Source organism: Natrix helvetica (genome assembly GCF_964273705.1).
Source record: "Natrix helvetica genome assembly, chromosome: W".
NCBI classification, from domain to species: domain Eukaryota; kingdom Metazoa; phylum Chordata; class Lepidosauria; order Squamata; family Natricidae; genus Natrix; species Natrix helvetica.
Window position 1 is genome coordinate 86,037,282 of NC_138555.1, and position 12,152 is coordinate 86,049,433.

Below are 12,152 nucleotides of genomic sequence, written 5' to 3' on the forward strand. Positions count from 1 at the left end.
ACCGGGAGTTCAAATGTTTGCAACCCATCACTGGTGGGTGTGAGAGAAAAAGCCCAGAACGTTCCACAACATCTAAGCTTTTATTTCCTTGCAGACACGCAGAGCAAAGGGAGGGACGCAAAACCATTTACAAAACAAGCGGCAAATGGGGGGATATGTACAGGAGGGGGAGGGGGGCTTGGCGTCTCGCCCCCTTTGGATAGTCTGCCACTAGCAAAAGCCAAACAAGTCTCTACGCGGGTTCAGAGAGCAAAGCTGTCTTGCGTGCAACCAGCAGGCGCTCCGCCGCCGCCGCCAGTTTAAGGCGCAGAAGCAGACCGGGTCCGGCCGGCCCCTCGTCGGCACGCAGGCAGGTGGATGCCCCGCACGCCCGGAAGGAGGAAGAGCTGTGGCGGGGCCCCCGTCTGCCCCTCGCAGTCCAATTCGGCCGGTCTGGCTGCGGCTTCGTCTTCTGGCAGAAGAGCCAAGTCCCGTGGGCAGCCAGCCAGCTTGGGCGCAGACGGGGGGGACGGCCGCCATCGCCCCCCTCAAGTCTTTCAGGCAGGTGGTCCATGGGGAAACATTCGGCACCCGGGACAGGGAGGAAGTTGTGGCCCCTCTCCCGGGCCCTGCCAGTCGCGCCGGGAAAAGGTGAAGTCTGTAAACATCTTTCCACTCTCAGTAGGAGCTCAGAGACCCCTCCCCCAGGGGCCTCGGACCCCCATCAGTTTCTTGTAACACTCGGGAAGGACGGACAGACCACGACAATGTCCGGGCCTCGCCTGCCTCTGGGGGGACAGCAGCTGCAGCGGGGAGGTAGATGGTGGCCGGAGCTGGAGGCCGAGCTGGCTGGGCCCTCCTCGCGTGGGATACCAGGGAGGGTAAAGGCCAGGCTCCCGTTGCGGCTGCTGTGGATGTGGGCAGGCGTCCAAACGAGGCTCCCAGGCCTCCTTCCTGGCTCCAGGGCCTTCTCGCCTGCCGGCCTCGGTCCAGCCTCTCTGGTCTTCCTCACCAAGTGGTCTCCTCGGGCGAAACCCCTCCTGGGTCTGCCCCTCCGCAGAAGTTTGTGGGTACAGTTTTAAGGCATCAGAGACACACAAAAATGTTGTCACAAAGTTTTGGAACGAGCAAAAAGTGGGGGAGCCCGTCCCTTCTCCAGGAGCGAGGGGAGCGATGGGGGTCGCAGCGAGCTTTTCCCTCCGAGGGAACCCCAGGAAGAGCCCCCTCCCCCCTCCAAAATGGATGAGCCGGAGACCGCACTGACGGCTGCATAGCGTTGTAATTGCCTTCTTCGCTTGCTGTGGCTCTCTCTTAACGAGACATGCACGAGAGCTATTATTTGTTCTGGCATACACCAAGCTCAAAATTAAAACACTACTCCCACCCCCCCACCCCCAGAGACCCCTCCCACACAACCCTCCCAATGGTTGCGAAAAGGGACCGAGACAGACACATGTATACATTCATAGTCACATTCCAAAAAATGGTTGCCCCAAAATTTCAACGAACAGAAGGGGGGGGGATTGCTACAGGAAACTCTTCTTATGCGCATTATTGTCTGAAAGGAAACGAACTGGCAGCAGTAGTACTAATACTCAGACTGGCCCTGACTCAGAAGCTGCTGGCTGTGGAGCATGGGACCCGGAAGTCAAGACATGGGGGGGTGGGAAAGTGGGGACCCCCTGTTCCAGCAGCCAGGTAAGCCCCCCTCCCTCTCCCACTGGATGTGGGCAGGAGCCCCCTTTGCCTCAATGCCAGCTTTTCCATGTGCTACAACAATTCTCGGTGAAACTTTTCCCTCCTTATTGCTAGATAGATAGATAGATATATTTCATATTTTTTTAAAAAAGCTATATAATACTGAAAACAAACTTCACGCTCTTCCCTCCCCTATTATTTTTTCCTCGAAAACTAGTAAGGCAGGAATTGCACACACGAGTTTCCCATTTTTGTTCAGCTCGCAGGAAAAAACGCCCAACACAATTCACACAGAGGCTGAAAAAGAGGAGAGGTTCCTATGACAAAAGGGGAAAGGACCCCCCCCGTCCCGCCCTCCCTGTAACCACCTTCCAGGTCTGAGTGGTGGTGGTGGAGAGCCCCCCTCCCAGGACAGGGACACCCCCCCCCAGAAAACAATCAGCCTGTTTTGTAAACTTTTCCCGTACCTTGATTAACACAAACAGAAATAAACAACACAAAAGGTCTTAGGATTATTACAATTCACATCCCTCCCCAATGTTTGGTGCAAAGAAAATAAAGGGGGGGGGTTCAGCGAGAAGGGGAGGACTCCCCCCCAAAACCAATTTGCAAGCAAAGCCGGACATTGAAAGAGGGGCTCCCAAGTCAGAGGCAGCCCCGGGCCCAAAGGCAGGCGGGAGGAGCAATTTTGCACATACATTCTGGCGGCAACGCATCCCACAGATGCCCACGGCAAGTGGGCGCCACACTGGGCCCCTTACCAGTGCTGCAGCAAGGCGCCCAGCCCCAGCTCACCTCCTTGAGGAGGGGAAAGACTGAGGACAGTGACCCCCTCCCCCAGGGATCTCAACACTTCCAAGCGCCAGGGTGGCAAGGGGCGAGCACGCCCTAGCAAGACTGGCCTTCCACTCGCGCACAGAAGGGACTCGTCCCTTCCTGCTCGGGTTGCGTCCGTCTGGCAGAATGGGGACCCTCCAAGCATCACAGTATCAGTTACAAAAAGTATTGAATTCTCTTGCAGATACACATATACGCACGCACACGCACACACACGCACACACACAGGATCCATCCATCCTGGCTTGGAGCCTTACCTGGCTTGGCGTCAGGCGGAAAACCCCCAGACAGTCTTTCAGCATTTGGTCACAACGGGACGGGGGTTTCCCTCCTGCTGCTGCTGCTGCTGCAGTCCAAAGTGGGGGGGATTCCCTTTCCCCTCCCCCGCCCTCCCCCCCACACACACATTCTAAACGCACTGCAAGAAAGCGGCATCTGGCGCTCCAGAGTCCTTCGTGCCACCGAGTGTTTGTGAGATGTGTTTCTGGGAGGGAGGGAGCCGATCCTGTCCCTGCCCCACTGGCGCAAGATGCCACGGGGGGGGGGGGGGGCACCCCCAGAAGCCTTCCGTGTCCTCTCACCTTTGCAAGGGGGAAATCTTGGCAGGGGAGGGGGGCAACGATAAAGGAGGCCTCTGGAGTGCAGGGAACAATCCGGTCCGTCGAGCCCTCGGAAGTCGACAGGATGGCCAGGCGGCGCACAAACAAAAATCTCCGCGTGTCTTCCGAGTACCCTGTGTCCAAAGCAGCCCCCGTCCCCAGGACTTGGGTCGGATTTCGAGCAAAAACAAGGTCCTTGCCACAAAACCAAAAACCGAGCAGGTGCTTGTGTAGAGACAAAGACCCCAAAAAGCAGAGCAGCCCCTCGGGATAACGGAGAATGTGCCCATCACAGCTCCGGCGTAGAGTGCGAGAACCGCATCTCTCGCCAGCTCCTTTCAAAAAACAGTCCCATGCGCTCTCTCTTTTTCACACACACACAGACACACACACACACATCAATTGTGCCCAGGTGAGCAGCAACATAGCTGACAACTCTGGGAGGGAGGCATGGAGCCAAAAGTGTCACCCAAGTAGGATACATTCAAATTTGGCTTTGGGTGCACAGGGCGCTCCGACCGTCGATGCCACGGGGCGGGCGACCCGCAGGACGATTCATGATTCTCATCCGTGCACGAAACGGGGAGGGGAGGAGGGGAAGGGCCCGGAGAAACGGGGAGACTCACAACATCCGGCGTTTGCTTTCCTTTGTTAGAAAAAAAAAGGACGCATCCCCACGCCGGTCGCTGGAGAAAAACTGCCCGCCATGAGCATCTCCACGGAAGGACAGACGGACGAGGAAGGAACTGGCCGGAAGGGGAAAGGGCCACTGGGGGGAGGGGGCTCCACAGAGGTTCCTGGAGATCGAGGAGGAGGAGGAGGAGATGCCGGAGTCCGGGATCGGCTTGGAGAACAAAGCAGCTTCTTGGAGGAGGGACCCGCTTCAACAGTAGTGTAGATTCCTCTTTTTGCAAGTTGTTGTTTCTTCTTCTCTTTTTTTTTTCTGGGTTTTTTTTTCTTTCTTTTTTGTTTAAATCAAACACAATAGAAAATTGTGACATCCAGGGTGGGGTGGAGAAAAGGAAACGAGGAGGGAGGCATTTTTTTGTGCAATTTTCTTAAAAAAAGAACTCAACAAAAACCAAAAACGAAAAAAAAGAAAAACTTCTTATAAAATGGCCTCTTCGTAAGAGAAAATATACTGTGCGGATCGAGAAGAGTCTGTAGAATATTTACATCTGTTATCTATAGTTATCCAAACCATTTTTTTTTAAAAAAAGATCTTTTTTCTAAGTGCATTTCTTCAAGTTTTTTTTTCTTTTATAAATCTTTTTTTTATCAAGCTTCTGTGAAATTTACCATTCACATTTTTTAAACATACGTGAAAAATAAGTGTTTTTTTTTTAAGATAAACTTTTTTGTAGGTTTTTTTAAGCTTTTTTTTTTAAAAAAAATCTTTCACAATTTCAAAAAAAAAATTTTTTTTCCTTTTTTTTTCTCAGTCTGTAACAAGTCACTGTAAAAAAAAAACAACCACCAAAGTTCGGATAAAGTGCATATGGCAGAAGAAGAAGAAGAGGGCGTTGTTTAAGGTGCTTTTTTTTAAGGAATGAAGTGCGCAACAGCCTTCCTTCCGGTCTGGCCCAGCTGATCCTCGCGCTCACTCGCCAGGGGGCCCGCACGGCCCCCAACCCTGCCTCCCGCAGGGCTCTCTCAGCTGGAACTGAAATGGGTGAGATCAAGGCAGCAGCGGCAGGGTGGACGGGGGTCCCACGGCTGGAGGGAGGGAGGGAGGGAGGGAGGGAGGGGCTCAGTAGTCCTCCACCGTTTCCAGCTCGCTGGAGGCGCCATGAAGAGCGTAGCCTGCAAGGAAGGAGCGGAGCGTCTACCACAGCTCGACCCGGGAACAGGGCGTTGCGGGACGAGTTAAGACTGTTATATAAGAAACCTTGCCCCAGAGCAAGGACAAAATTGAAAGGTGAATTGCAAACATTAAAATAATGTTTCCACTCATCATCTTCATTTAAGGAGCCCACAATCCCTTGCCGGGTGGAGTCTGGGCGACTGAATGAAGCTAGCAGAGTGTTTACTGGCCGGATGCCCTTCCTGAGGCCAGGGCGGAGTTTTGTTCAGCAGATAGATTCTCGTGGTGCCCAGAGAGAGTGAAAGATCTGCCTCTACCTAGGACCGAACTCACAGCCTCCTGACTGTGAGGCGAGAGCTCCCCCTCTAGGCCACCGCAACCACTCCTAAAAGAGTTTTCAAAACTACTTTAAGCAACTAAGTGGAGCGGTTGGGTCCTCCCGCAGCGAGCTGCCCTGTGGCCAGGAGGGAAGCGCCCGTCCTGCCACCTCCCGGTGCCCCTCCCAACCGAGCGCCCCTGCCTGCAGACTCCCCAGCCGCGTCCACTCACCCAGGATGCTGGGGTCTGCGTGCAGCATCACGGGGCGCCTCTTGATCTTCACGGCTTGGCTGTTCTCAAAGGATGGCGGTTTGGGGCTGTGGTTGGCCTGGAAGAGCGACTGCAGGCTGCTGGGGCTGAGCCAGGAGGCCTCCTGCCGGGGGGGGGGGGGGGGGGTGAGTGAGTGGGGGGGGTGAGCAAAGGGGGAGAAGCTGCAAGGTGGGGCCTGGCGTCCTTTGAGCAGAGAAGGGGCAGGCAGGGCAGACTTCTGTGCCCATCCGAAGATCCGCCTACGGACCCACCCAAAGGAAAAGCCCCACACCCACACCCACACCTTCCTGTGCCCCCCTGGCAGGCGCCCCTCACCTGCTGCTGCTGCTGCTGCTGTCGCTGCTGATTGGCTCTCTGCTTGGCACGGCGCTCTAGGAACTGTTTTGCAAACTCTTTGGCTTCCAGGGTGTCCCCCAGGCAGGAGCGGATGCAGTCGTGGACGTCGTAGGGCGAATCCATCTCCTTCAGGAAAGCGACCACGGTGGGCACTGGGGGGGCGGGGGGGGGAGATGATTGGTGGGGGGCACAAGGAAGCTTCTCTTTACACCGGCCAGGGAGGAGAAAGGGGGGGGGAGCCACCCTCCCCAGGAGACCCCTCCCCCCCCCGTGGCTCCCTCCCGAATCACGTAAGCCTCCCATCGGTTCCGTCCGCAGACCCCTCCCCCTCCCCCCTGCCCCCCCCCCGTCCCCCAGGAGGTACCATCGAGGCTGCTGGAAGCGTTGAGGGCGTGCAGCATCTGCTCACACCACTGGGTGAAGCCGTCCTGGGCAGGTTTGTGGAGGCCCTGAAGCAGCTTCAGCAGCTTCTCCTCCTCCTCCGTTTTCTTCCTGCTCTGCCGGCTGGAGACGGAGTAGGCGTCCCTGAGAGAGAGAGATGGGGGGGGGGAAGGAGTGAGTGAGGGGGCCCCCCAGCTCAGCTGTCCCCCACCCCCACCCCTCCCATCCCTGGAGACCAACTCACCCTAGGGAGGGGCTGCTCCGGCTATTCCTCAAGCCCAGGTTGCGGCCGAGGGGCCCGGGGCCCTTCATGCTCTCCTCCCAGAGACCGAGGGGGCCGGCCTTCTCGTGGCCCCCCCACAGGGAACCCACGTCTGAAGCCCACTGAGAGGAGAGGCTGCTCAGGCCGTGTCCGCCGTGCTAGCAGGGCAGGAAAGAGAAAAGGGTCACCGGGAGCTTTGGGAGAGAGTCAACCGGGGGGGGGGGGGAAACTGCGGGGACCCCTAAAGCAGGAAGCCCAATGGGGAACAAACCCCCCCAGTCTCTCCAGGCCCTGAAAGGGTTCCTTTCCTTAAAGCACGGCCCCTTCCCAGCACACACCCGCTAGGTAAAGGGCGGGGGCTGGCCTGGGGTGCAACCCCCCCCCTCCCCCAAGGTCCTCTTTGTCAGCCCTGCAGCCATCTTTTCTTTTGGACGTTAGGCCTGGCACCCTCTCTATTATTCTACGATGCATTTTCTATGGTGGGAAAATGGGATTGTACGGAGTTAGACGACAGGTAGCCATAACAACATTCTTTCTGGAAAGCCAAGGTCATCCTTTGTCTCTGCACCTGACTGGAGCTGGGTGGGTGGAAGCTGCCAGCGTGGCAGTGGGAGATTGGACCATGGGATGGACTTGGGGGTGGGGGGGGGGAGATCTTGAACTTTCCCATCCCAACTGGATGGGAAAAGCAGGAAGCTTCCAGATTCGGGTTTTCCCAGGTGTGCCAACGTGGCTCTCTTCATCAACGGGGACTTTGAGGAATCCTCTGCCTCGGACTCCGATTGGCTTTTGGATGCTCTTTGGAACCCTGACACTCTTGACCGGGGGGGGGGGGGGCTGCAAGCAGGAGCAAGGGCTGGGGGAGGGTGGATGGTGTGAAAGTAGGCGAGGAGACCTGGTGCTGACTCAGAGGGTGGGTGGGCTGCAGGGAACCCCCCCCTCCCCCTCCCTGAAAGCCGGTCTGCCCATCCAGGGGTCACTCACCGCTCGCTGCTGACCCCGGGGTTGGGCCGGCTTCTGCAGGTGCCTGTCACTCTCCTGTTGCAACTCCAGCAGGGCCTTCAGGGAGGGGCTCTGCTTGGCCAGCCCCCCCCAGAGGGGCTGCGTGCTCTGCTGTTGCTGCTGCAGGAGTTTCTGCAGGATTTCCTGGTGGCGGCACTGGGGGGGGGAGGGAGAGAGAGAGAGAGGTGGGCAAGGGTCTCTGGCGCTCCTCCCACTCCTGTTCCCAAGGCCCCTAGGGGCAGGGTGGGGGGAGGCCAGAGGGGGCCGGGCTCACCTCCTCCCGAAGTTCCCTGCAGGTCCGAGCGTCTCCCAGCTTCTGCAGGTCGGCCAGGCTGAAGCTGCCCTGCCCGGAAGAGGCGTTGACGGACTGCTGGCCCCAGGAGGAAGAGGAGGGCAGCTGCAGGGAGGAAGGCCAGGCTGCTCACGGCCGGGCAGACTCCCCCAGCCCCCTGCCTCCCCAAGGGAGCCCCTACCCAGGCAGGAATCCCTGGTGCTCTCAGAACGGCCTTGTTTTCTCACAGACCTTTCACGACCCAGCTAGAGAACGTCATCAGTGCTAGGAGGGAGAGGTGTTTTTTTTTGCTGCTCTGTTTCCATTCTTGGGCCTTTCCCTGTCTCTCTCACCAGCCAGCCACCCACAGGCACCCATGAAGGAGACCTACATCCTGTGCAGAAGAGACAATCCACCCGCCAAAAAAGGGAACAAAGAGGCCAAAACACACACACACACACACACACACACAGAAAGAGAGACACACACACACACACCCCAGCAATCAGACCAAAATTAACATCAGACCAACAATCAAGGAAATGGCCCAACAAGCCAACTAAGACCACCCAGGGGAAGCCAGCAGAATATAAAGTGAGAACAGACTCCACTCCTTTCTAGCACTGATGAGGTTCCCTAGCTGGGTCGTGAAACGTCTGCAAGGAAACTTCCAAGCTCCGAGACCCCCAAGGACCCCGCAGTCATCGTTCTGCCCCCCCCAAACCCTCCTCCCTTCTAGCACGGATGAGGTTATGTAGTCAGGTAGTAAAACAAGGACCCCCAAGGACCCCTCATTTCAACCCTGAGCTACAAAGGTTCTCCTTTATAGGTATCCCCCTCCCCCTGGAAGTGCCCCCCCCTGTTTTTTCACCCCATTTTCACTCCCCCTGTACCGGAATGGGCCAAGCCCGGCTGCCGCCCCACACGCAGCCCCTCCCTCCTCCCCGTCCCCTCTCGGCCGTGGGCCACCCGGCACTTGCCCTTGCCTGTTTGCGCCGGTAGAGCTCCTCCTCTTCGCGCCGCTTCCGTTCGTCCTCGTCCCGCTTCGCCCTGAGTTCGGCCCCTCGGCGCTCTTGCAGCTGAGGGAGGGGGGGACAGAGGGGGTCACCGGGGGGGGGAAGGCCCTTCCCGGCTGCCCCCTTCTGAGGGCCACTCTGGGAATGGGGGGGGGGGGGGAATGAATAAACTCACTTTATGTTGTAGTTGAAGTTGTTCTAAGATCGGACCCTGAGTTGAAGAATTAATTGGAATATCCCACAAACTGGCTTCACCGCCTAGAGGAGAAATCGAGGTTAGCCAGGAAGGGAAGAGAGAGAGAGAGAGCTTTGACCCTGAGCCCCACTTCCTCCCTCTGCCCACGTCTTCCCCTCTAAAATGGCCAGTTACAAGGGCTCTGCCCCTCCACCCCCCACCCCTGTGGGGACACGAGGGTCCTATCCATTGAGGACCCCAAAGCCCAGCAGCCTCCCTTTCCTCTGGGCCATGCGAGGGACTCCAGCTGGGGCCATTTGGAGGCCTTGCCGGACCTTCATCCCAGGACACAACTCCCCCTCCCAAGCAGGTGTCCCCCCCTCCCCCTCCCCCCCGCCTGTCAGAGACCTGCTTGCGGTGAGGCTGAGGTATGTGTGTCCCAGAGGGACCCAGTGTCTGGCACAGATATGGATCGGTTCATGGAGGGGATCATGCCCTGCTCCCCAGCTCTGGAAGAGAAGCGAGAAGGCGGGGATGTAAAAGCTCCCCAGGCCCCCCAAGTGCTGCCCCCCCCACCCCTCGCAAGTACAGCAGACCTGCTTCCCTGTCCCTCAATTGCAACTCCTCCTCAGAGGAAGCCCCCCCCCCACCGATTAGAGGCACTACAGGGAGTCCACCTGGGGAGGGGGCAGCAGACTCAGGGGCCCCCTTGGATGGGGGGCTGCAGGGGCCTCACCTGGGCTTGAGAGCCTGCAGCTGCTGGAGGAAGGTGCTCAGATCCCCCGACGACACCTTCTGCTGGACGGCACACTGGGGGTATTGCCGGCTGCAAGAGGAAGGCGGAGTAGCCAGGGGGGAGTCCCAGAAAGACCCCCGCTTGCTGCAGGCTCCTCTGCTCCCTCCCCCTGGCCCACCTGGGGCAGCCCTGGCGTGGGTGGAGCGGGGCGGAGGGGGGCATGGGCGGTACCTGTTGGCCAGCTGAAGCAGCTGCTGTTGCTGGAGCTGTTGGTAGATGGCTGCGGCTGCCAGTTCCTGCTGCTTCTTCAGGCGCTCCTGGTCCAGGTTGCCCTGGAGGGGCGAGAGGAGGGGGTCACCTACCCCCTGCATGAAGACAGGACCCTAGAGCTCCCTGCAAGGGACCCTGCAGCCCCCTCCCCACGCCAACCAAGGCAGGACCAAAGAAATGCCATGCTGCTTCAACGCCCCACTTCCACTGCTCTAAATGGAGGGGGGCACCGAGTCCCCCACCAGGGTGCCCCCCCCCCATGGCTTCAAGGAAGAGCATACTGCATAAACCATGGATGCAACTTTAAGGCTTGTGAACTCCCAGAATTCCCCAGCCGGCTCCCCCCCCCCTTTGCCAACGTCAAGCTATATTATGTCAACCACGCTCCCCCTTTCTATTAAGTTAGGGTTAGGGTTAGGAGAACGGCATAAACCGTCTAGCTACATTTGTCCTTCTCCTCTCCAGCTGGGGAATTCTGGGAGTCGAAGTCCACAAGCCTTAAAACTGCCAAGTGTGGGTGGCCTCAATGCACAGAATCTCACGCAGGCCCACCCCGCAAAGGGGAGAACCGTCGTGAAATCCCACGTGACGGTGAGGTGAGCCGGGGAGTTTGCCATCCTTGTGATCTAGGAGACCAGTGGAGACGGACATCCTTTGGCACCGGCTTTTCCTAGCTTCTAAAAACAATAACTTCAACCTGGGCACGTGGACAAACTCCCCCTATTCCCCATCCAGCTCTTGTTTCCACTGTGCTGAAGCCGAGATGTATTACGCTTCCCACCATCTCCTAAGAAAGCTACCCTGATCAGAAACAAACAGTAACCTCGTTTGGCCATCTTTGTTCTTCTTCTCCAGCCCAGGCTGAATTCTGTTCAGCCCTTGATGGCTGGGGGATTCTGGGAGTTGGAGTCCATGCCACCCCCGACATAAATTGCCAAATGGGGAACCCGGAAAAGCAGGCCAGGCGCCCACCTGCTCCCGCCCAGCCCTCCCCCGGCCTACGCTCACCAGCAACGGCGGGGGAGATGGACCGGGCGCAAAAGGCACTCTTCCCCACATCTTGATCACTTCTCCGAGGGGCTGGAAGCCCTCGTCACAGCCCCGCTTCACCAAGAGCGACATGGCAAAGTAGCCGGCCTGGAACCATTCGGCCATCTCTTGGGTGGTGAAGGGTCCTGGCAGGGAGAGAGAGAGAGAGAGAGAGGGAGGAAGGGGCCCGTGAGTGAGCCCCAGAGCCGGCCCTTTCCAGCCCCGAGGGCTTCGGGGGGGTGGGGGTGGGGCGCACCTTGGATCTCCCCTTGGGGGTCCTTGTAGAACCACTTCATGGCTGCTTCGTGGGAGAGGGGCAAGGCGGCCGCCGTGTTGCGGTGCTCAGGGATGGCCTGGCCGAAGTGCTCCTCCTCCAGCGAGCTGTCCTGCAGGGAGGCCACCATCTTCTCCGCTTCCTGGGGGCAGAAGGGGACGAGGGGCAGGGTGAGGGTCCCAGAGGCCACGACCACAAAGACAAGGCTGGGGGAGCCCAAGGAGAGAGCCACCTCGGCTGCGGAGGAGTTGGGAACAGGTGGCCACTTACGGTCACTTAGGACCGAGTCACAAAAGGGGACTTATAACCTGGATCCTAAGTTCCGGCCGTCGTCCCGGGGGGCCCTGCCCTGCGGGGACTCTGCGACAATCCCATCCACGGCTCTTGGCACCATCCGGCCTTCCCGTGGCTGCCTTCGTATTGTTATGGTTTTGCCGAAAACCAGCACTTGCTTAATGGCATTCGCAGGGGTGAAGAAACGTGTGTAAAATGAAGCGACTACCCTCTGCCCTCCCCGTGTGCCCGGCAGTCTGCCCATATCTGTCTTAAGTTGTAACGGTCATAAAGCAGGTGCCGCCTGTGGAGGAGATGGTCCAAAATGCATTTATAAAGCCTCCCCTTCATCTGCCTCACGCCCAGACAGGCAGTCCTGGACTTAGAACGGTTCATTCAGTGACCATTCAGTGACCGTTCAGAGTTAGAACGGTGTTGAAAAAATGACGTGTCCCCATTTTTCACACTTGCGACCGTTGCCAGTGTCCCCGTGTGTGTCATGTGATCAAAATACGGATGTTGGCAAGCGGCTCATATTTATGATGGTTGCGGTTTCCGGGGGGGGTGTGTCACCTGACACCCCACTTTTGCGACCTCCTGACAAGCCAAGTCAATGGGGAAG

At 58.0% G+C, this 12,152-nt stretch overlaps 1 protein-coding gene across 1 annotated transcript in view; it reads right to left on the reverse strand.

Moving 5' to 3' along the window:
• Positions 1-67: 67 nt before the first annotated feature.
• Positions 68-12,152, reverse strand: part of LOC309400533 (GRB10-interacting GYF protein 1-like) — a 32,543-nt gene continuing 20,458 nt past the window's right edge. The window contains exons 15-28 of the mRNA XM_081969102.1: positions 11,240-11,399; positions 10,963-11,129; positions 9,916-10,016; positions 9,685-9,774; positions 9,357-9,457; positions 8,949-9,031; positions 8,744-8,836; positions 7,761-7,883; positions 7,469-7,642; positions 6,467-6,642; positions 6,206-6,366; positions 5,821-5,993; positions 5,467-5,608; positions 68-4,916 (exon numbers count right to left, since the gene is read on the reverse strand). Coding sequence (XP_081825228.1) covers positions 4,864-4,916; positions 5,467-5,608; positions 5,821-5,993; positions 6,206-6,366; positions 6,467-6,642; positions 7,469-7,642; positions 7,761-7,883; positions 8,744-8,836; positions 8,949-9,031; positions 9,357-9,457; positions 9,685-9,774; positions 9,916-10,016; positions 10,963-11,129; positions 11,240-11,399 — 1,797 coding nt within the window. The 3' untranslated portion in view covers positions 68-4,863. The remainder of the gene's footprint in view (positions 4,917-5,466; positions 5,609-5,820; positions 5,994-6,205; positions 6,367-6,466; positions 6,643-7,468; positions 7,643-7,760; positions 7,884-8,743; positions 8,837-8,948; positions 9,032-9,356; positions 9,458-9,684; positions 9,775-9,915; positions 10,017-10,962; positions 11,130-11,239; positions 11,400-12,152) is intronic.